The sequence below is a fragment of the Hyla sarda genome, chromosome 7 (assembly GCF_029499605.1).
Source record: "Hyla sarda isolate aHylSar1 chromosome 7, aHylSar1.hap1, whole genome shotgun sequence".
In the NCBI taxonomy this organism is placed as follows: domain Eukaryota; kingdom Metazoa; phylum Chordata; class Amphibia; order Anura; family Hylidae; genus Hyla; species Hyla sarda.
Genome location: NC_079195.1, coordinates 228,650,902 through 228,675,901, shown reverse-complemented (window position 1 = coordinate 228,675,901; position 25,000 = coordinate 228,650,902). Strand labels below are relative to the sequence as shown.

At 41.6% G+C, this 25,000-nt stretch overlaps 2 protein-coding genes across 5 annotated transcripts in view; one reads left to right on the top strand and one right to left on the bottom strand.

The window, feature by feature from the left end:
• Positions 1 to 17,065, top strand: part of PRKAA2 (protein kinase AMP-activated catalytic subunit alpha 2) — a 46,274-nt gene extending 29,209 nt beyond the window's left edge. Inside the window, exon 10 of one of the 3 annotated variants that reach the window (XM_056532972.1) lies at positions 16,935 to 17,065. In XM_056532972.1, coding sequence (XP_056388947.1) covers positions 16,935 to 17,050 — 116 coding nt within the window. In that variant the 3' untranslated portion in view covers positions 17,051 to 17,065. Of the gene's footprint in view, positions 1 to 2,598; positions 2,683 to 6,129; positions 6,150 to 16,934 lie in introns of those variants that run through there. The other 2 variants (XM_056532975.1, XM_056532974.1) reach the window with 2 other exon arrangements.
• Positions 4,507 to 25,000, bottom strand: part of FYB2 (FYN binding protein 2) — a 67,894-nt gene continuing 47,400 nt past the window's right edge. For both annotated transcript variants that reach the window (XM_056532968.1, XM_056532969.1), the window contains exons 19-33: positions 24,653 to 24,690; positions 21,846 to 21,906; positions 19,897 to 19,965; positions 19,360 to 19,385; positions 18,795 to 18,858; positions 17,226 to 17,263; positions 15,171 to 15,231; positions 14,253 to 14,321; positions 11,924 to 11,949; positions 11,224 to 11,290; positions 11,047 to 11,112; positions 9,460 to 9,532; positions 8,584 to 8,746; positions 6,124 to 6,157; positions 4,507 to 4,803 (exon numbers count right to left, since the gene is read on the bottom strand). In XM_056532968.1, coding sequence (XP_056388943.1) covers positions 4,785 to 4,803; positions 6,124 to 6,157; positions 8,584 to 8,746; positions 9,460 to 9,532; positions 11,047 to 11,112; positions 11,224 to 11,290; positions 11,924 to 11,949; positions 14,253 to 14,321; positions 15,171 to 15,231; positions 17,226 to 17,263; positions 18,795 to 18,858; positions 19,360 to 19,385; positions 19,897 to 19,965; positions 21,846 to 21,906; positions 24,653 to 24,690 — 874 coding nt within the window. In that variant the 3' untranslated portion in view covers positions 4,507 to 4,784. The remainder of the gene's footprint in view (positions 4,804 to 6,123; positions 6,158 to 8,583; positions 8,747 to 9,459; positions 9,533 to 11,046; positions 11,113 to 11,223; positions 11,291 to 11,923; positions 11,950 to 14,252; positions 14,322 to 15,170; positions 15,232 to 17,225; positions 17,264 to 18,794; positions 18,859 to 19,359; positions 19,386 to 19,896; positions 19,966 to 21,845; positions 21,907 to 24,652; positions 24,691 to 25,000) is intronic.

Below are 25,000 nucleotides of genomic sequence, written 5' to 3'. Positions count from 1 at the left end.
CTAGGCAGAGGCAAGGTCAGACGTAGCAGAAGGTCGGGGGCAGGCGGCAAGGTTCGTAGTCAAGATGGATAGCAAGGGTTCAGGTACACAGGCTTTGGACACACTAAACGCTTTCACTGGCACAAGGCAACAAGATCCGGCAAGGTAGTGCAGGGGCAGTGAGCAGATATAGTCTGGGAGCAGGTGGAAGCCACTTAAGCAAATTGGGCCAGGCACCAATCATTGGTGCACTGGCCCTTTAAGTCTCAGAGAGCTGGCGCGCGCGCGCCCTAGAGAGCGGAGCCGCGCGCGCCAGCACATGACAGCAGGGGACCGGGACGGGTAAGTGACCTGGGATGCGATTCGCGAGCGGGCGCGTCCCGCTGTGCGAATCGCATCCCCGACGGCCATGACAGTGCAGCGCTCCCGGTCAGCGGGACTGACCGGGGCGCTGCAGGGAGAGAGACGCCGTGAGCGCTCCGGGGAGGAGCGGGGACCCGGAGCGCTAGGCGTAACACCCACTTTTGTGCTATTTTCTTACCCCTAGGACTAGTTTAGCCTCCTCCATCAGTCTGTATAGGTGTCATATTTTTGTTCTTGTGCTTACAACCGAGGAGGATCAGCGAGGAGTAATGGACTTGATACAATACATTGATACAGTGAGAGACTTGATACCGTGATGGAGTCAGACTTTATGTAATACGGTGAAACAGGGAGGGACTTTATTGTACCATGTTTGTCATTTATTGGGTGAAATTGCTCTTTTGGTCCCAATTATAATCAACAGGGGTCACCTCATAACAAAAATTAAAGCACCTTTAAAGCAGCCATTTGTGCTGAAACCTTTAGGAGGCACCGCTGTCCACTTCCCGTTTCTCTTAGGCTCCATGTTGCTCCATGACACAAAGTTACCGAAAACCTTGAGGTTTTCTTTGATATTTGGTGTCATTCTCTGTCATATGTAAAGATCCTTACGATTTCCAAAGAAGGATTTTTTTGTATTAAAATGCAAAACTCATCAACCAATCAGCACTTAGCACTGACAGAATTGAAGCATCTGATTGGTTGCTCAGAATTGGCGCTTAAAGGGGTACTCCACGACTAGACATCTCATCCCTTACCAAAGGATAGGCTATAAGATGTCTGATCGCAGGGGTCCTGCCGCTGGGTACTCCCACGATCCCCTTGCTGCACCCGACATTTGTTTTGAGCATCAGGTGCAGCGCCAGAGCGCCGCAGGTTCGTGACGTCACGGCCCCTCCCATAGACTTACATTGAGGGGGCGTGGCATCACGAGCCTCCACCCCGCATTTCCAGTCATCCGGCACAGAATGTCTGGGGTACCGCAGCAGAGATCGCAGTGTTCCCCAGCTGCAGGACCCCTGCGCGATCAGACATCTTATCCCATATCTTTCGGATAGGGGATAAGATGTCTAGGGGCAAAGTAACCCTTTAACAAAATGTTGCAACAAAAGTGAGCGTATCCTCAAGTAGAGGTAGTACGCACCAGGTGACACAGGGGGCCCTATAGGTGTATTAGAAAGATGTTCTGATCTTTAGGGCCCATTGAGGAGGAAGTGTTTGGGGCATTTTGTGGATTCTAAAACTTCCACTAGAACAATATTATCGTGCCTAAGATTGAAAGTCTGTTCTAATGTTCTTTGCTTTCTGCGGGGGCGGGGCTGAGTCCTTAGTTGTAGCACAACCCCAGCAGAACCTTGTAATGCATTTTGAGTTGCTACAAATGTGATGGCCGATTGAACCTGAACTTTGACACAGTCCCCTGTATATCCCACCAGGATACGGCTCCGGTGGCCACGTTCTTCTGTCTCGTTGTTCTGATGTTTGTTCCTGTTCGTGATAAACACTTTATGACAATCTTGTGAACCCTTGTGTCGCGCCATAGTGAGTTTTAAGCTTTAGGATTGTGAGATATAACACGTGCAATACCGCAGAGGCACAGAAGATTTATTATGGATTTATAGAATCTTATTTTATGTATGCGATGATTATTCATGATTTGCACATAAATTGTATCTATTGAATTTATCCGCGCATCATTTCAATAAAGAAGTGTTACGAGAGACTGCGGCTTCATCTCATTTATTTTTAAATGTGAACATGCACACATTTCAGCTTTCATTTTGAAGTGTTTTCACAAAAATTTCTATTTTTAATTTTAATTATTTTTTATTTTTTTTTATTTCTTTTTGGTGTAGCCATTGGAAATATGCAAAAACTAAACCCAGACCTAACACCTTTTTTACTTTTAATTTAGAGCACAAAAATAAATAAATATGTATATATATATATATATATATATATATATATATATATATATATATTCTAAAAATATATAAAGATATAATATAATAATAATAATAATAATAAAATAATAACTGTATATATTTTTTTCTTATTTTCTTTTAAAGTTATATATTCTATATATCTATTTTCTAGATATTCTATTTCCTATACTGTAAATGGCTGAAAATGAATTGGAAAGTGTTTCAGTAGACTGTATACCGTAATACCACCATCTTCTTCACTACATTTTTTAATATTAAAAAAAAAGTGTATATAATATAATTTTTTTTAATGTATTTTTTTTTTTTACAGCTCAGCTGACAAATGTCACTGTACAGCTACACGGTTGCATCAACCAGAGATAAACGTTGGGAAATCCTCTAGATAAAAAAAATAGAAATTAAAGGTTGCGTTTCTATCTATTTCTATTGTTTTAACTACTAAACCAGTGTAAAGTTGGGTTTAGACAGGTCCAAAATAGTCTACAGACACCTGCTCGGCTGTTTCAGTCACTCGCATAAAAAAGGGATAGCGACAGCGTGTATGCGCAACCCACTCCCCCATTCTAACAGGAGACCGGGGTCCCCATTCTCAACATGACAAGAGGCCCCAGCGGTCAGACTCCTCGCAATCAACATGAAAATATGGACCACAAGGGGGTGTGGCTATGTAAATTCCATCCCATTTTGGGGGTGTTTCCAGGGCGGGGCTTAAATATTTAGATGTAAGTAGCTAGGTATATAATAAGGTTGTTGTCCCCTATCCTACTGATTCCAGGTGCAAATTAACCCATTCATGTGCTGTGGGACACAAAAAGAAGCAGAATTATTTCCTAATTAAGGGTACGTTCACACGGGCGGATTACCTGCGGAATTTCTGCAGTGTATTTTCTGCGGAAAACACCCAACGGATTTTGCTACCATTGACTTCAATGGGTCCGAAGGAAGATCTGCAAATCTGCCTCTATTGCGGATTTTCTGCTGACCCAATGGTAGCAAAATCTGATGCAGATTTTCTGCAGCAAATACACTGCGGACATTTTGCAGGTAATCCGACCATGTGTACATACCCTAAGGCTATATTCAGACAGCAGAATTACTGTATGAAATTCTGCATGTAAATTTGCATGTAATTTATACATCAACTTCAAGCCAATAGACTTCAATGAGATTTCGCAGTCCCATTAATTCACACTGCGGAATTGCCGCATCGGTCTTTCCGCAGCTAAAATGCCGCATTCCACACTCTGCAAATATGTCATGTCTTATACTTTCGCGGAATCCTATTGATGTCAATGGGGACTGAATTTCTTCGCAAAATGCTAAATTGGTGTGGAATGTGTGCAGAGTTTGTGCAAAAAAAAAATCAGGAAAAAATGCGGAAATTCTGCAGTGTGAACAGATCCCCATTGAAAAATTAAAAAAAATGAATATTCTAACAAACCATAAAGCCAACAAGATGATTAACAAAGATTTTACAGCAATAATTTTATTTTTATATTTCACTACAAAATATTTAGCAAATATATATTCTTCCAACAGATATAAATAGAGGCTTACATTAAAGCATTAAAGGTGTATTCCAGGAAAAAAAATGTTTTTAAATATCAACTGGCTCCAGAAAGTTAAACAGATTTGTAAATTACTTCTATTAAAAAAATCTTAATCCTTTCAGTACTTATGAGCTTCTGAAGTTAAGGTTGTTCTTTTCTGTCTAAGTGCTCTCTGATGACACGTGTCTCGGGAACCGCCCAGTTTAGAAGCAAATCCCCATAGCAAACCTCTTCTAAACTGGGCGGTTCCCGAGACACGTGTCATCAGAGAGCACTTAGACAGAAAAGAACAACTCAACTTCAGAGGCTCATAAGTAATGAAAGAATTAAGTTTTTTTTAATAGAAGTAATTTACAAATCTGTTTAACTTTCTCGGGCCAGTTGATATATATAAAAAAAGTTTTTTCTTGGATAACCCCGTTAAGTCCACAACCTTCTACCCAAGATTCCCCAAATTTTGCAGATAATGTGAGCAAAAAGTTGAATTTCCATAATGAGGTTTTATAAAACACAAGATTTGTAAAGCACAAAAAACTGCACAGCACCCGGCCTTCTGAACAAACGTCATGTCCTCTCCATTCATGTCTATGGTAGGGGGTGTGACGGCCATCACAGCCCCTCCCATAGACATGAATGGAGGGGGCGTGACGTCTGTTCAGAACGCTGGGTGCTGCGCTAATTTTGTGGGGGTCCCAGTGGAGGAACCCCTGCGATCAGACATCTTATCCTCTATCCTTTGAAATGGGTGATAAGATGTCTAGCAGCGGAGTACCTCTTTAACCCAAACACAACATGTAAACTATAAGTGGCCACAAAACTAAACTATCCAAAAACGTTAACTTTATTATTATTTAGATTTTCCAGAAAAATGATTAGTAGCTTTGAGTGATGATGGTGATGAGAAACATTAGGAGATGATGTCCGCTCTAGTGATACTTTTCTGGTTTTATGTAGGAATTTCATTGCTGTGGAAAAAAAATAAAATTTTGTCAAATTTTTAAATGTAAAGGATTGTCCAGAATCAGAAAAAAGTGTCTGGTTTTATGCATAATAGCGCCACACCTGGTCACAGGTTAAAGGGGCACTCCAGTGGAAAACAATTTATTTTAAAATAGCTGGTGCCAGAAAATGAAACAGATTTGTAAATTACTTCTATTTAAAAATCTTAATCCTTCCAGTACCTATCCGCTGCTGTATGCTTCACAGGAAGTTGCATAGTTCTTTTCTGTCTGACCACATTGCTCTCTGCTGCCACCTCTGTCCATATAGACAAAGAGAGCGCTCCTAGTGTGATACCGTATTATAAAGAGGAGATGGAAAAAAGCAAAAATGCTCACCGAGTATAGTTGTACTGCAACCAAGTACAACTATGGTAAATGCGTGGAATAACCCTCAACGGGCGAAGATCGGCAGCCGCTCCTGGCAACACAGGTGAAGCACTCGGACGGATCCCTTCAAGGAACAGCCCAGGATAAAAGCGGCGCAGAAGACTTCAAGGTAAAATGGTTTATTTATCCGACATGCAACGCGTTTCGCTGGACAACCAGCTTCATCAGGCAATGCCTGATGAAGCTGGTTGTCCAGCGAAACGCGTTGCATGCCAGGTAAATAAACCATTTTACCTTGAAGTCTTGTGCGCCGCTTTTATCCTGGGCTGTTCCTTGGAGGGATCCGTCTGAGTGCTTCACCTCTGTCCTTGTCAGGAACTGTCCAGAGCAGGGAAGGTTTGCTCTGGGGATTTGATTGTCCTCTGGACAGTTCCTGACATGGACAGAGGTGGCAGCAGAGAGCAATGTGGTCAGTCTGGAAAGAACTACACAACTTCCTATGGAGCATACAGCAGCTGATAAGTACTGGAAGGGTTAAGATTTTTTTTTATAGAAGTAATTTAAAAATCGGTTTCATTTTCTGGCACCAGCTGATTACATTTTCTTTTTCTTCCACCGGAGTACCCCTTTAAATCCTGCAGCTCAGCTTCATTGAAGTAAATGGGCTAATCACACAGCCTGTAAACATGGGTGGCGCTGTTTTTTTGGAACCATGGTTTACTAACCCTGGACGAACCTGTTAAATTATCAGAGCAAAAACACAAAAAGGAGCTTTTAGTATTGTAACAAATTCAGTATTTCTATAGTGATCAGAAGATATTTAAATTTTATATATAAAAATGTCAAAAAAATTACAAAAACTTAAAATATTTATTTTTATTTTATTTAAATCATGAAGTTCAGTTTACGAAGACACAAAATCATTATTTCTTTTTTTTTTTTTTCAATTTCACTTACTTAAAGTTTAGCCACTCGATCTGGACGTAACCATCTGAAAGAAGAGAACAAGTCGTCAACATTGGTTCCCGCTGGACCATTTGGCTCTGTTCACATTAGAGAGGTTATTTGTTGCACAATGAACACAGATGGTGCCCAATAGGACCCTGTCGACCTGTATTGAGGTTTGGCAAGTTCTACCGAAGGGTCTGATCTTACGCAAGAACATTTTTTCATTGTTATGTCAAGTATTATGGAATGTGCAGATCCTCCAATGCCAATGTGAATAGAGTCTTAAAGGGGTAATCCGGTGCTCCAGCGTTATGAACATTTTGTTCAGGATGCATAAAATTGGAGGCCGTGATATCACGGTCACACCCCTTCATGACGTCACACCACCCCCCTCTATTCATGTCTATGGGAGGGGGCGTGTCAGCGGACACGCCCCCTCCCATAGACATGAATAGAGGGGGGTGGTGTGACGTCACAAGGGGGCGTGGCCGCGACGTCATGACCACTGCTGCAGGAACCCGGCATTTGTTTAGAACGCCAGGTGCTGTGGGAGATTGCGGGGGACCCAGCAGCGGGACCCACTCAATCAGACATCTTATCCCCTATCCCTTGGATATGAGATAAGATGTCTAGCAGCGGAGTACCCCTTTAAATGGTTTTTACTTCTTAAGAATCAGTATATTACATAGTATGTATATTATGTTATATTCTAAAGTACCATTCTGCGTAATGCATAAGGCTTACAGGAAAAGCAAAATAGGTCTTTTCCATTCCATAAATAACCCAATTTCCTCATAAGGGCTTGGGTTGACCACCAAACAGGACATGAGGCTCTTCTCTTCATTCCATACATTACCCAATGTCATTATGATGATTTGGGTTGTCTCCCGAACAGGAAAAGAGGGTCTTCTCCATTCCATACATCACCCGATATCCTCATGAGGGTTTAGGTTGACCACCAAATAGGACATTAGGGTCTTCTCCATTCCATACATCACCCAATGTCCACATGAAGGCTTGGGTTGACCACCAAAAAGAACATTAGGGTCTTCTCTAGGTTATTCATCAACTAATGTTCTCATAAGAGTTTAGGTTGACCATCAAACAGGAAATGAGGATCTTCTCCATTCCATACATCCCCCATTGTCATTATGATGGTTTGGGTTGACCACCAAACAAGACTGGTGGAAGTATGGAATGGGAAGATCCTTCTGTCTTGTTTGGTGGTCAACACGAACCATCATAATGGCATTAGGGGATGTATGGAATGGAGAAGACCCTCATTTCCTGTTTGGTGGTCAACCCAAGCCCTCATGAGGACTTTGGGTCATGTATGAAATGGAAATGTCCTTTTTAAACTCTTATGATAACATTGGGTGATGAATGAAATAAAGAAGACCCTCATATCCTGTTTGGTGGTCAACCCAAACTCTCATGAGGACATAGGAGGATCTTCTCCATTCCATACTTATACCAATGTCCTCATGAAGGCTTGGGTTGACTACCAAACAGGATATGAGGGTCTTCTTTATTTCATTCAATCAATGTTCTCATAAGAGTTTAAACGGGACATGAGTGTCTTCTCCATTCCATACATCACCCAATGTCCACATGAAGGCTTGGGTTAACCACCAAAAAGGACATTAGGGTCTTCTCTATGTCATTCATCAACCAATGTTCTCATAAGGGTTTCGGTTGACCACCAAACAGGAAATAAGGGTCTTCTACATTCCATACATCACCCGTTGTCATCATGATTGTTTGGGTTGACCACCAAACAAGACAAGAGGATCTTCTCCATTCCATACTTCCACCAATGTCCTCATGAGAGTTTGGGTTGACTACCAAAAAGGATATGAGGGTCTTCTTTATTTCTTCATCACCCAATGTCTTCATGAAAGCTTGAGTTGACCACCAAATAGGACATTAAGGTCTTCCCTATTTCATTCATCAACTAATGTTCTCATAAGAGTTTAAACAGGACATGAGGCTCATTTCCATTCCGTACATGACCCAACGTCCTCATGAGGGCTTGGGTTGACCACCAAACAGGAAATGAGGGTCTTCTCCATTCCACACATCACCTAATGCCATTATGATGGTTCGTGTTTACCACCAAACAAGGCAGGAGGATCTTCTCAATTTCATACATCTCCCAATGTCCTTATGAGGGTTTGGGGGGGTCAACCCAAACACTCCTTCTTTGTTGTTAGTTACTATAAGGGCTAAAAGCTGGGGTGGGGTCCAAGCCCAATGTACAGTATGCCTTATTTAAGTGAGCAAATACAATGCTCAGGGACAATAGTCAGGGTCCTTTAATTATATATTATCATGGAATTAAAGAGACATCAATTTGTAAACTCAATACGGATCAAGATGCTCTGATTCCATAAAAATATAAATTACAATGTCCGATCGCTCTTTGTTGCCCTTTATGGCAATATTTATGACCAAACCAGAACCACTCACATTTTCCGGCAAAATTTCGACAAATAATTTTGTCTTCGTTGGTGACCTCTACAACTTCAACTGTGTCTCCGGGTTTCACCGGGAGTTCTAGTTTATTCTGGGGGGAGAGGGGAGCCAGTTCATTGATGGTCGCAATGTTGAGAATCTTGATTTCACCTGTGTACTGGAAAAAGAGAGAAGACAAGGGGCGTCACCGTCACGAAACGAAACAAACCAAAATGTACAATGTTACAATAAAACCAACATGAATATATAATATACGAGGAAATCTAAAGTGTGCATCTGCTATAAGCACTTTTTTTTTTTAAACTTGCAAGGTTTTTCCATGAGCTTCAGCTGTTGCAAAACTACAACTCCCATCATGCCCGGACAGCCTTTGGCTGTCCGGGCATGATGGGAGTTGTAGTTTTGCAACAGCTGGAGGAACCCTAGTTGGGAAATACTGATTTACAGTATATAATCCTACTTTAAGTCCCCTGATGAACCATGTCATCATATGAGGGGAAACAGGTCGGGACGGTTTTTGGATGTTTTTAGCTTCACAATTTTCCACTTGGGTTTGTATCGGATTTATTGAGTCTGCTTCATAGAAAAAAAAAAAACAATACTTGTGTTGGTATTTGTATTGTTTTTTTTTTTTGTTTTTGTCACCATTAATCCATGTTTCTCTAGCAGAATTTTTCCATTTTTGAGTATTTGTTTGGCTTATCTAATATTTAGATTTATTTATACAAAGAGTTTTAGTTTTTTAAGTCTTGCCATATCTGGGGTGGATATCAGCCAGGGTCTATAGTGTCAGATCAATCTTAAAATGACATCGCAACGTTTACATGTAATCGCCGAAAGTTGGCGGAATGAATCATAAGAGAAGCGAACCTTAAATTTTTCACGGAATATCTTCTCTTCTTTTGCAAACTTTTTCACTTCTGATTTTGGAGCGAAAAATTTTCTGGAAAGAGATATTTGTGTTAAAAATAAAGAAATATATAAAAATACATGAAAACATATTATAGAATATAAATACAATATTATTACTACTACTATTATAATAAAATTATTATTATTTTTTTTTATTCTTTATTTATGATTTCCAAGATACATTTCATAACAGATAACACATAACACAGAAGTTTAAAGGGGTTCTCCACTGTCCTGTCTTCCAGAGCTCCGCTAGCAGCGCCCAGAAGTTTATTACTCCGGACGCTGTGTGCGGGCTTCCGTGTTGGAGGCCGCCCCCCTCGTGAAGTCACGCCCGCACACAGCGTCCGGAGTAATAAACTTCCGGACGCTGCGAGCGGAGCTCCAAAAAACAGGGCAGTAGAGAACCCCTTTAACCAATCGTACAGACAAAAATACAACACAAAAAACAGTAATTTCCCTCCTCGTCTCAAAAAAAACAAACACACATATATATATATATATATATATATATATAATAAAATTATAATAAATAAATTGTAATATAAAATAATTATATTATATTACTATTTCAATTATTTTTAAGATATACCTTTTTATTATCTTTATTTGCATTATAATAATAATTATTAGATTATTATTATTAATAATACAATGATAATTTAATAATAATACAATGATAATATAATAATATCATAATATTACTATTAGTTATTTTTTATATATTAAAATGTTTATTATTGTTATTATCAAATCATCATCATCATCATATAATATAATACTACAATAATCATAATAATGATAAATAATATAGTAACAATATTATATTACTATTATTTCAATTATTATTATTAAGATATCATTGTTATTGTTCTTTTTATTATGGGTATTAATAAAAAAAATCATAATACATTATAATTTCATAATAATAAAATGATAATTTCCTAATAATACAATGATAATTAATAATAATATCATCATCATCATGATTAGAGAGGAGCAAAGTTACAGTAATACGATTTGTCACGAACCCTGCGGCTCGGCTGTTGCTGACTTTATTCGGTATAAATTAGTTCAGCTTTCAGGTGCTCCGGTGGCTGGAGACTCTCCTAGGAATATATCCATCTTTTCCAGCCACCGGACACCTGAAAGCTGAATTAATTTATACCGTATAAAGTCAGCAACCGCCGAGCCGAGAAGTTTGTTATTAATCGTATTACTGTAACTTCACTCATCTCTAATCATGATATTACTATTATTTCAGTTATTACTTTTAAGATATTAAAAAGTTTTTTATTATTATTATTAATAATCAATCATCATCATCAAATATAATACAATAGTCATAATAATAATCATAATAAATATAGCAGTATAATATATTACTATTTCAATAATTATAATAAAGATATTATAATTTTAAGTATTTTTTTTTATTGTTATTATGAATAAAAATAATTCAATGATAATAATAATGGAATAAAAATGATAATCATAATAAATAATAATAATTAATAATACATAAATAATAGAATATGTACAGACTTGTCACTTCCTTTCTGATTTTTTTTGTGAAACATCGACCATCCGGGAGACTTCTCTTCTTTTTCTCTGAAATGGAAAATAAATATTTTTTTATTTTATTTATTTTTTTATATTTAGAGAATGTTTAGTGACTTATTCCAGATTTTATTACGATGCAGATAATCTGTAGACATTAACCTCTCGTGGTCATCCCCCAGGACGCAGGTGTCATACTCCTCCTCACCCTCCTGCGATGTTGTTCTATCTGTTGGATATAAAATAAATACAATCACTTTAATAAACTTTGTGCAGTAAAATTTTTCGGTGCAATATCTTGGAGAAGGCAACTTATAATGTGACCAGCAGGTGGCGCCAGCTGACACTGAGACATACAAGACTGTAACTGGAAATAAAAAAAGGAGAAAAAAAAGGCAATTCTACCAAAATATTACAAATTCTCAGATTTTTAAAATCCGAATCCCCAATCCATGAATGTATGTCAGCATAAAGGGATTTGGTTGTATAAGATTTTTGCACCATTTAAAAAAAAATCTCTTTGCTGTGAGTGCAAGAAAACCTAAGTTTGTCAATAACATCGCCCCCTGCTGGTAGAAGTTTCTCTTTCAGTACTCACACTGTTTCTGCACCAACACCAGTGTTTTCCCACCAGAGATCCTCCAGCTGTTGCAAAACTAGAACTCCCAGCATGCCCGGACAGCCGTTGGCCAGTGTTTCCTTACGAGTGTGTGCCTCCAGCTGTTGCACAACTACGACTCCCAGCATGTCCGGACATCCTAAGAACAATGTATCCCAGCCAGTGTGCCTCATACACACTTGGTGCATTTTTAGCTCAAATGCACCAACCGTAGTCGCTGACTATAGAAGCCTTAGTACTTACTCAGATTAGGAAACACAGGGGCAGATCTGGAAAAATAAAGACATCTGTGATTCAGGCATCAGTTTATTATATAATCTATATAACCAGGGCCCGGTCAGTATTTAGACCTCATACGATACACGTGGATCACATGAAGTAGAGGACTATTATATAGTATACCGCACTGTTGTGCCCCACATAGTGTTATTACAGTCTCTGTGTACACTATAAGGGGTACTGTACTGTTTGGCAGTATTATGTGGGTGAGTGATAGTATTATTTGGGTTGGGTGTGACGGTATTATATATGGCCACGTTATATCTTTATGCTTAGGCACTGTGAGGCTTTATTAGGCGGTATTATTTTGGCACAGTATGGTAGCATGTCTCAGCAACTATAATGCTATAATTATGCATAGAGGTTCTTATTATAGGGTACTGTGCGGCTATAATATCTTGGCACAGTTTGGTTGAGTTTATTTTTACCACTACATTTAAAGGGGTATTCCAGGCAAAAACTTTGGCTCCAGAAAGTTAAACAGATTTGTAAATTACTTCAATAAAAATGTTTTAATCCTTTCAGTACTTATGAGCTTCTGAAGTTAAGGTTGTTCTTTTCTGTCTAAGTGCTCTCTGATGACACCTGTCTCGGGAAATGCCCAGTTTAGAAGCAAATCCCCATAGCAAACCTCTTCTAAACTGGGCGGTTCCCGAGACACGTGTCATCAGAGAGCACTTAGACAGAAAATAACAACCTTAACTTCAGAAGCTCATAAGTACTGAAAGGATTAAGATTTTTTAATAGAAGTAATTTACAAATCTGTTTAACTTTATGGAGCCAGTTGATATATATAAAAAAGTTTTTGCCTGAAATACCCCTTTAATGATCTTTTGGGCAGTGATCAGGAAGTATCTGGGTGCATGGAAACATTTTTGGGCACAGCATGGCGGCATTCTTCACCAATATATATTATGCTTAAAGGAAAACTGTCAGCTTTCTCCCCCCGCACTAACCATCGGTACTGGCTGGTAGTGCAGGGACCCATATCAGTTTGGTCCTTACCGTGCCCGGATCCGCCGCGCCGTTCGGCCGTAATCTTCTAATTTCCGAATATGCAAATGAGGTGCTAACTGGCACCCTGACGTCACTGCCGCCTGCCGCAGCGCCGCCCAGCTCATCAATATTCTTCCCCTCTCTCTTCATTACACAGTGGGGAGAAGAGGGAGAGGCGGAGGGAGGGGAGGAATATTGATGAGCTGGGCGGCACTGACGTCAGGGTGCCATTTAGCCTGGCCGGTGCCAGTTAGCACCTAATTTGCATATTCCGAAAATAGAAGATTACAGCCGAACGGCGCTGCAGATCCAAACTGATCAGCGTCCCCTGCGCTACCAGCCAGTATCACTGGTTAGTGCGGGGGGAGAAAGCTGACAGTTTTCCTTTAAGTACTATTATTTTGCCCCCATTTGGCAATATTATTTGGGCACAGTATGGTATTATTTCTTGGTGACTATAGGTCAGTAGGCTCTACTATTTGCGCAGTGTTTGTCAGACTTTTGCCATAGGACAATATTACTTTTTGCCCATTTAATGCCATATTGCTTATTCATTCAGACACAGTTATATGGAACCATTTGGCAGCATTACTTTTATACCAAACAGTAAGTATGGGAGTATTTTTGATGACTATAGGTTATTGTGCTTAGCAGTATTATTTGAGTACTCTTTGACAACATTATTTGGGAACAGTATGGATTTTTTTTGGCCATTTTATATTTTCATGCTCAGTTATTTTTACTCTGTGATTCACTGTTATAAGGGCAGAGTCAGGGCTCAAGTCCTGCAGGAACGAGTGGGAACTGAGTTCCTGCACTTTTTTCAGAGCAGGAACTCCCTTCCCATTAGCAGGACCAGTTTATGAGTGGAAATCTTTGGCGAGTTCCCACACTTTTTTTTCTTCCCCAGGACTTGACCCCTGGGCACAGTATGATAGTATTTTAGAGATTATGTTATTAGTTGAGCACTGTTTGGTGGCATTACATGGGTATAATATTTTTTTTGCCATATATATTCTATATTATTGTGCGCAGTAATTTTATGCAATGTTATTACAGCACAGAATGAAAGTATTTTTGGTGCCCAAGGTGTTCTTAGGAACTGTTAGTTGGGCACTGTTTGGTGGTATTAATTGGGTATCATATAGTAATAATATTTGGGCATGATAAGGCAATTTTTTTTATTTATTTTTTTATTTTATTTTTTAGGAACGCACAATGTTTTAGGAACGCACAATGTCCCTGGATCTGCCCATATAGGACATCTGATATATACATAATAATATCACATACTCACCCTGTATCGTCTTTTTTGGATTTGTCTTTCTTAAAGAAGTTTCCAAATCCTTTTCCTTTTCCCCCAGGACTAAAAGGAAAAGAAATAAAATAAAAAAATATGAAGAACAAAAACTATAAAGGAATCCTGAATCCAGAAGCGCAGCCCGTGTCATGCAGCGTTGTATCACATTGTATATGTCAGAGCTGCACTTTATGTCAGGACACCCTTTAATATTGTAACATAAAGTGTTATAGAAAATTTCGGAACCTTTGTGCTTCAAATCTTCATCAATTTTAAAATCTCTGTTGTCAGTGGAACCACTGTTAATTGTAGCCCCGCCCTGCTCTAGCCCCCCCTAGCACCGCCCTGCTCTAGCCCCGCCCTGCTCTAGCCCCCCCCCTAGCACCGCCCTGCTCTAGCCCCACCCTGCTCTAGCCCCCCCTAGCACGGCCTGCTCTAGCCCCCCCTAGCACCGCCCTGCTCTAGCCCCGCCTGCTCTAGCACCGCCCTGCTCTAGCCCCACCCTGCTCTAGCCCCACCCTGCTCTAGCACCCCCCACACAGCTGGGATCTGGTTACAATGTATCAGTGTCAGTCTGATGTTTGATGACATGCCAGCGTTAGGTTTTTCATAAATAAAAAAATGAAGTAAATAAAAATGCTGTCCCTCAGTTATTCCTCTTGGAAATTAACAACTGGGTGTTACCATTCCTCTTGTCAATGAGTTGTGACCCTGCAGAGTCTGACATTGTCTAATCAGAGCTGACAGTGTCACAATAGCTCGCAAAATTCAGATACATTTCCAGGAACAGTAATAGAGGAACATCACTATACAGAGTCATAAGACGTCCCTTATCTGTGACGTCATTGGAGATGTCAGTGTTGACTAACACAGAGGTGTCAGAGGAGCGGACGGGGCCCCTAGAGGAGATCCCACCTGTTTAGCGCCGAGCTCACGCTGCTGATGTCATCATATTGGTCGTCCGCTTTTTCATGATCTAAAAAACAAAAAACTGGAGTTTATAAGGTTCACGATGCTGTAAATGGTCAATGTGAAGAGAACCTGCGGAGCTGAAATATTATAACTTATAATTGATTGGCTGGCCATGACATCGGCCCCCAGAGAATATCTGAGATCGGGGAATTAGACTGTGAGCTCCATGGGGGACTGAGGACGGTATTATCCAGCGTGTTAGTTTAAACAAGTGTTTCCCAACCAGGGTGCCTCCAGCTGTGGCCAGACGACGACTCCCATCATGCCCAGACAGCCTTTTGCGGTCTGGGCATGCTGGGAGTTGTAGTTTGGCCACAGCTGAAGGCACCCTGGTTGGGAAAGACTTGTTTGGACTATGAGACTATTGTACTGTGATGGAGACACATAGGGGACTGAGGGATCTGGTATAGACATAAGGGACTGATGGATCTGGTGTAGATACATAGGGGACTGATGGATCTGGTGTAGACACAGGGGACTGATGGATCTGGTATAGACATAAGGGACTGATGGATCTGGTGTAGAGCCATAGGGGACTGATGGATCTCCTATAGACACATAGGGGACTGATGGATCTGATGTAGACACATAGGGGACTGATGGATCTGGTATAGACACATAGGGGACTGATGGATATGATGTAGATACATAGGGGACTGATGGATCTGGTGTAGACACATAGGGGACTGAGGGATCTGGTATAGACACATAGGGGACTGATGGATATGATGTAGATACATAGGGGACTGATGGATCTGGTGTAGACACATAGGGGACTGAGGGATCTGCTATAGACACATAGGGGACTGAGGGATCTGGTGTAGATACATAGGGGACTGATGGATCTGGTGTAGAGCCTTAGGGGACTGATGGATCTCCTATAGACACATAGGGGACTGATGGATCTGATGTAGACACATAGGAGACTGATGGATCTGGTGTAGATACATAGGGGACTGATGGATCTGGTGTAGACACATAGGGGACTGATGGATCTGATGTAGACACATAGGGGACTGATGGATCTGATGTAGACACATAGGGGACTGATGGATCTGGTATAGACACATAGGGGACTGATGGATCTGATGTAGACACATAGGGGACTGATGGATCTGATGTAGACACATAGGGGACTGATGGATCTGATGTAGACACATAGGGGACTGATGGATCTGGTGTAGACACATAGGGGACTGATGGATCTGGTGTAGACACATAGGGGACTGATGGATCTGGTGTAGACACATAGGGGACTGATGGATCTGGTGTAGACACATAGGGGACTGATGGATCTGGTGTAGACACATAGGGGACTGATGGATCTGGTGTAGACACATAGGGGACTGATGGATCTGGTGTAGACACATAGGGGACTGATGGATCTGATGTAGACACATAGGGGACTGATGGATCTGGTGTAGACACATAGGGGACTGATGGATCTGGTGTAGACACATAGGGGACTGATGGATCTGGTGTAGACACATAGGGGACTGATGGATCTGGTGTATACACATAGGGGACTGATGGATCTGGTGTATACACAGAGGGGACTGATGGATCTGGTGTACACACTGAGTGCGATTACAGAACTAAACAGCCAAACTAATCAAAACCATTAAATAGATTTGCTTAATTCAGTAAAGCTGCTAAAAAAGCAACAAATTAAAGGGACAGTGACCAAATATATTCTTTTTCTTCTAGTCTATTCTAAACTGTATCAAAGCAACTATATTTGGACAAGAATTTCAGAAAAGTTGTTTCACGTCATCCTGGTGTGCAGACGTCTCATCCTTGTACTATGGGAAGTGCTTCATTGACAAAAGGGACAAAAGGTCATTGGAGGTCACAAGGGAACATTCGGTCAGTCCCCCCCACCCTGCCGCATGATTTAACAGTTGAAGGACTACTACACCCAGCTAGTCTACAGGATACAGCTCATCATCCCTGTTGCTTCCAATCGTCTCTTGTGATCTATCAAGTGTTGACACTTACAGTCGTCTGTTCTCCTCAACGAGTCGGATTTGTCTTCACTACAAGAAAAATTATGGGCATCAATACACAGAATACACAATTTACTGAAAACTCACTAAAGTGTTCGGGCAAATTCTATACAAAATCCATTGATTCAGTGTCAATAATAGATCCCACACTGCTCTTATTGTCAGGAGATTGTGCTAGGTAATGGTTAACTACTGCCCCCATGTGGACACCTGAACATGAAATACTACAACTCCTGGGGAACATTCTAGACTCCTCATAGGGAATGGCACCGGCATCAGTCACATGTGATACAAAACAATGTTAAAGGGGTACTGCGCTGCTCAGTGTTTGGAACAAACTGTTCCGAACGCTGGAGCTGGCGCCGGGAGCTTGTGACATCATAGCCCCGCCCCCTCATGCTGTCACGCCCCACCCCCTCAATGCAAGTCTATGGGAGGGGGCGTGACGGCTCAGACATCAGGCCATGGACCGTTTCATGCCCCTAGGCGCTTCATCAGGCCGCTTCAGCCGGGGGGGGGAGTTCAGACGTCAGGCCACGGACCGTTTCACACCCCTAGGCGCCTCGTCAGGCCGCTTCAGTCAGGGGGGAGTTCACATGTCAGGCCACGGACCGTTTCACGCCCATAGGCGCCTCAGCAGGCCGCTTCAGCCGGGGGGAGTTCAGACATCAGGCCACGGACCGTTTGACACCCCTATGCACTTCGTCAGGCTGCTTCAGCCTGGGGAGTGCAGACGTCATGCCACGGACCGTTTCACACCCCTAGGCGCCTCGTCAGGCCGCTTCAGTCGGGGGGAGTTCACACGTCAGGCCACGGATCGTTTCACGCCCATAGGCGCTTCAGCAGGCCGCTTCAGCCGGGGGGGAGTTCAGACGTCAGGCCACGGACTGTTTCATGCCCCTAGGCGCTTCGGCAGGCCGCTTCAGCCGGGGGGAGTTCAGACGTCAGGCCACGGACTGTTTCACGCCCCTAGGCGCTTCGGCAGGCCGCTTCAGCGGCCTGGCGAAGTGCCTAGGGGGCGTGATAGGGTCCGTGGCCTGATGTCTGAACTCCCCCCGGATCCATCTGCCGCCTCCACGCTTGGACCGATGCGATCCTCAGATTAAGTTATCTTGTCTGCCTACATCTGGAACGGTGAGCGCTCCGCACTCTCTCTTCGTGTGTGATTTTTAATTCTATATTATATATATATATATATATATATATATATATATATATATATATATATATATATGTATATAACAATTATCATATGAAGCAGCACCTCCTTGTATCCAGATGGTTGGGTGCAAGCCCTTGAACCTCGTGCTCCGGTCCTCTTTAAATATAAATGGATGTAGGCAGCACACCAAAATAGGTGAAAAAATAAGTGCTTTTATTCCAAGGAAAATTGACAACGTTTCAGCGATCTCTCACCGACTTGAAAATGGCGGAGAGAGATCGCTGAAACGTTGTCAATTTTCCTTGGAATAAAAGCACTTATTTTTTCACCTATTTTGGTGTGCTGCCTACATCCATATATATATATATTTTTTTTTTTTTTTAGGAGAATAAAATCTACCTGTTCCTTCGCTCGATGTCTATGTCCGTGTAGAGATCTTGGTCTACATAAGCGACAAATCCATCTGTCAAAAGAAAAATAATGCAAATAGTTTAAAGGGGAACTCTAGCAGACAGATCAGATTACACCCGCCGTCTCAAGTGAACTACAAACCCAAGAATGTTCATCAGCATAAAGGGACTTGGCTGCTTTAGATTTTACATCCTATTTAACAAAGTATCTTTGTGGTGAGTGAAAGAAACCCTAATTCAGTGTTACCCAACCATGGTGCCTCCAGCTGTGGCAAAACTACAACTCCCAGCAACTCCCAGTTGTAGTTTCGCCACAGCTGGAGACACCATGCTGGGGAAACACTGACCTAACTTCATCTCTTATAGTACAGTTTGCGTATAACATCGCCCCCTGCTGGTGGAATTTCCTCTTCAATGCATACACACTATATACATCTACACATCCTTTACATTGGCAAACTAGCACCACCTGCTGGTCAGATCTATGAAGTTCTTGGTTCAAAAGAGAAGTTTTTACAGAATTTAGTTTGCATTTATTTTGCCGTTATACTCACTCTGATTAGAAGTCACAGGGGCAGATCTGGAAAAAAAAAAAAGACATCTGTGATTCAGAACTGATAGCGGCATTTAACACGGTCGGGCATGTGTCACAATCTGGCATTTTTTTGGGGGGACACAGTATAGTTTTTTTTGCCCATTTTATATTATTGTGCTCATTTTTTGTGAGCAATGTTATTACAGCATTTTTGGGGACCTAGTTGTTGTGCTTAGGCACTGTTATTAGTTAAGCACTGTTTGGCGGTATTCCTTGGGTATCATATAGTAATATTATTGGGGCATGATCAGGCAGTATATTTTGGCCGTGATGTTTTGGGCTGGTGAGAAGGACGCACAATGTCCTTGGATCTGCCCATATATGACATCTGATTATATATATATATATATATATATATATATATATATATATATATATATATAATTATATATATATATATATATATATATATATATATATATATATATATATATATATATATATATATTTTTTTTTTTATTTATTATTTTTTTTTTTTTTTTTATTACATACTCACCCTGTATCCTCTTTTTTGGACTTGTCTTTCTTAAAGAAGTTTCCAAATCCTTTTCCTTTTCCACCAGAACTAAAAAAAAATACAGAAACTATAAAATAATTCTGAATACAGAAGTGCAGACCATCTCAGGCGTTGCACATTGCACCGCATCTTTGCAAGGGTGACATTTGTGCATCACTGTATACAGATGAATGATACCTTGGTCATGTGACTCTATAGGGGATAAGATGTCTGACGTGTGACGTCACCCCCGGCCCCCGCTATGCAAGTCTATGGGAGGGGGCGTGACGGCCGTCACGCCCCCTCCCATAGACTTGCATAGCGGGGCGGGGCGTGACATCACATGGAGGCAGAGTCGTGATGTTACTATACTCGGGCCACGTGGTCGGCACCCGACAGTTTGTGAGCTGGCAGCGCAGCATGCAGCTCAAAGAGGTGGGTGCCGAATGCAATATTGTGGGGGTCCCTAGCGGCGGGACCCCCGCGGTCAGACATCTTATCCCCTTTAAGGATAAATTGCTCAAATACTTTATCTCCAAAAAAGGATCATCTACGTCAGAGAGAATAATACTAAACAAGGGCCTCTCTGCAATAAGCTAATCCCATTTTTTTTAGCCTCCAGAGTTTGTGCTGCCATGTCATGAAAGATACTTCTACCCACATCTCTGAGTATCATATATCCAGAGGTCTCATCCCTGCACTTTGCACTACGGGAATATTTCCGTGGACAAAGAGAGTAGTTGGTTCACAGGGAACATCAGGTTAGCTAAACCACCTTGTTATGTGACATATCAGTTGAAGGACTACAACTCTCAGCTGACCTGCACCACAACTGCCTCCATGTCCCTAGCCCCTTCTGCAGTTTTCTATAATAATTTGCGCTTTAATTCTTCACCAATATTAAAATCTCTGTTGTCAGTGGAAACATTGTACATTGAAGCCCCGCCCTGCTCTAGCCCCGCCCACACAGCTGGGATCTGGTTACAATGTATCAGTGTCAGTACTGTAAGCTACATATAGAAGCACAAGGTGTCTCCAGTCTGATGTTTGCTACATGCCAGTGTGATGTTTCCCCCCCCAAAAAAAAAAAAAAAATATATATATAAAATAATTAAAAATGAAATAAATAAAAATGCTGTTCCTCTGTTATTCCTCCTGGCAATTATAGGGGTACTCCGGTGGAAAACTTTTTTTTCTTTTTCTTTTTTTTAAATCAACCGGTGCCAGAAAGTTAAACAGATTTGTAGATATTACTTCCGTAAAAAAAAAATCTTAATCCTTCCAGTACTTATTAGCTGCTAAATACTACAGAGGAAATTATTTTCTTTTTGGAACACAGAGCTCTCTGCTGACATCACGAGCACAGGGCTCTCTGCTGACATCTGTCCATTTTAGGAACTGCATGTGTTTTCTATGGGGATTTTCTCCTACTCTGGACAAGTCTTAAAATGGACAGAGGTGTCAGCAGAGAGCCCTGTGCTCGTGATGTCAGCAGAGAGCTCTGTGTTCCAAAAAGAAAATAATTTCCTCTGTAGTATTCAGCAGCTAATAAGTACTGGAAGAATTAAGTTTTTTTTTAATAGAAGTAAAATTTACAAATCTGTTTAACTTTCTGGCACCAGTTGATTTAAAAAATAAATAAATTAAAAAAAAAAAAGTTTTCCACCGGAGTACCCCTTTAACCACTGGGTGTTACCATTCCCCTTGTCAATGTGTTGTGACCCTGCACAGTCTGACATTGTCTGATCAGAGCTGACAGTGTCACAATATGTAGGGAGATACTAACACCCAGCTATATCCATTCAGATACATTTCCAGGAACAGTAATAGAGGAGCATCACTATACAGAGTCATAAGACATCCCTTATCTGTGACGTCATTGGAGATGTCAGCGTTGACTAATACAGAGGTCTCAGAGGAGCGGACGGGGCCCCTAGAGGAGATCCCACCTGTTTAGCGCCGAGCTCACATTGCTGATGTCATCATATTGGTCGTCCGATTTTTCAGGATCTAAAACAAGAAACTGGAGTTTATAAGGTTCACGATGCTGTAAATGGTTAATGTGAAGAGAACCTGCGGAGCTGTAATATTATAACTTATAATTGATCGGCTGCCATCAGAATATCTGAGATCGGGGAATTAGACTGTGAGCTCCATGGGGGACTGAGGACGGTATTATCCAGGACACGGGATGGATCCTCCTATTGTAAGTCCCAGCGCCGCGGTCCCCGTTAGTATCGTTTAGAAGTTGTCGTGTGACAGGGAGATTCTGGAGGTTTATTGCCAATGTATTTATACATGTTTATTGTGTATGCTGAGGCATTTAGAGCTTAAAAGGTTAATATGTTTTCATTACTGTTTAAAGATTAATGATGCGTTGGTCACATGATTCTCCCAACCAGTGGATTCAGGAGAAGTTTCCAGTCCATCTTCCTCTCCCAGTACAGTATTTCCCAACCAGGGTGCCTCCAGCAGTTGCCAAACTACAACTCCCAGCAGATGTTACCTGGGAGTCGATAATGCAGTGTTTCCCAACCAGGGTGCTTCCAGCTGTTGCAAAACCACAACTACCAGCATGCCCGGACAGCCGAAGGCTGTCCGGGCATGCTGGGAGTTGTAGTTTTGCAACAGTTGGAGGCACCCTGGTTGGATAACATTGGTCTTTGGCTTTCTAGGCATGCTGGGAGTTATAGTTTTGCAACAGCTGGAGGCACCCTGGTTGGATAACATCAGTCTTTTGGCTTTCTGGGCATGCTGGGAGTTGTAGTTTTTCTACAGCTGGAGGCACCCTGGTTGGATAACATCAGTCTTTGGCTTTCTGGGCATGCTGGGAGTTGTAGTTTTGCAACAGCTGGAGGGACCTTGGTTGGGAAACACTGGTCTAAGGCTGTCCAGGCCTGCTGGGAGTTGTAGTTTTGCAGCAGTTGGAGGCACCCTGGTTGGATAACATTGGTTTTTGGCTTTCTGGGCATGCTGGGAGTTGTAGTTTTGCAACAGCTGGAGGCACCCTGGTTGGATAGCATTGGTCTTCGGCTTTCTGGGCATGCTGCGAGTTGTAATTTTGCAACAGCTGGAGACACCCTGGTTGGGAAACACTGGTCTAAGGCTGTCAGTGCATGCTGGGAGTCGTTGTTTTACAACAGCTGGAGACACACTGGTTGGGAAACAATGGTCTTAGTAGGTCGTGCAGTCAGTCAGTAAAGTGTGCAGATTTCCTAGCTTCTTCTCTTGCTAGGCAACCTACACCTAGACCCCATGTCTTCTACAAAAGGTAAAATCCGGCCTACAATCAACTCACTGTTCCTGTCCACTCTGCGAGGATAAAGCGTGCATGTTCTTTATCTCCAAAAAGGGAGATAATTATCTTTGTCAGAGAGGAGAAGGCTAAACAAGGGTCTCTCTGCAATACACTAATCTCTTTGTTGGCCACAGAGTTAGTAAGTTCGGAGTTAGTGCTGCTGCCACATCTTTAGGGTTAGCATTTTGCAGAAATAGAGTAAAGTTTAAATATTTAAATCAATTGTGAAGGTTATCATCAGCCGTTTCAATTACTTTGGACAGAGAACATTTCCATCAGCAAAAGTCATTACATATACACGTGATACAAAGCTTCTCAGAGATTGATACATTCACAAAAGCTTCTAAAAGCAACAAATAAAGGGACAGTGACCAAATATTCTATTATTTTCTATAATTTTTTTAAAATTATTTTATAATATTCTATTATTTTGGCTCTGAAAGCTGTAACATTCTCAGTTGTATCAAAGCAACTGTATTTACTGAAATTATTGTCCAAATCCAGTACAAGTTTCACAAAATCCCAGTGTGCAGAGGTCTCATTCCTGCACTTTGCACTATGGAAGCAACTCCATTATGTATATATATATTTTTTATATATATATTTTTATATATATATTTTTTTAATCAACTGGGGCCAGAAAGTTAAACAGATTTGTAAATTACTTCTATTTAAATCTATTTTTTATCCTTCCAGTACTTATCAGCTGCTATTTGCTCCACAGGAAGTGCTCTTCTTTTTTAATTTCCTTTCTTTCTGACCACAGTGCTCTCTGCTGACACCTCTGTCCATTTTAGGAACTGGATAGGATAGGTTTGCCATGGGGATTTGCTTCTACTCTGGACAGTTCCTAAAATGAGGTGTCAGCAGAGAGCACTGTGGTCAGATAAAGGAAATTCAAACAGAAAAGAAATTTCCTCTGGAACATACAACAGCTGATAAGTACTGGAAGGATTAGGTTTTTAAATACAAGTAATTTACAAATCTAAAAACTTTCTGGTACCAGTTGATTTAATTTATCCCCCCCCCCCCCCAGTGGAGTACCCCTTTAAGAAAAGGTCAGTGGAGGTCACAAGGATATATAATGTTAGGCTTTTTTCACACTGCCGTTGCACCTTGTCAAAGACGGCCGTCATTTTGATGGGGCGCAATGGGCATCAGTGGGTCCCGATGGACCCCATTGTAGTGGGGTCCATCAGGCGCCTCTGTTTGCCAGCGGGAGTAAATAACGGCACAAGCTGTATTTTCTCTCTCGCTATTTTCCCCAACGGCCGGCACACTACCGTGTCCTAATAGGAGTGTGAATGAGGCCTTAGTCACACCACCCGGTCACATGATGTAACAGTTGAAGGACCACTGCACCCAGCTAGCCCACAGTATACCAATCATCATCCCTGTGGCTTCCGATAGGTCACACGTTTTTGTAAATGACAGGAATGTTTTAGCATTGTCACTTACAGTCGTCTGTTCTCCTCAATGAGTCGGATTTGTCTTCACTACAAGAAAAATATATGGACATCAATACACAGAATACACTCTCCCCCCCCAAAAAAGCCACTAAAAAGTGTTTGGGTAAATGGCAAATTCCACACAAAACCCAATATTAAAGGGGAATTCCCGGGCAAAAACATCTGATACCCTTTCCGAAGGATAAGATGTCTGATTGCGGGGGGCCCGCTGCTGGGACCCCACCGCCCCCCCCCCCCCCCCCCCCGTGATCTGCCTGGGGGGCTGCGTCTCCAGTTTCGGAAACCTCCGGGACTGGGAACATGACGTCACGCCAAGCCCCCTCCATTCATGTCTATG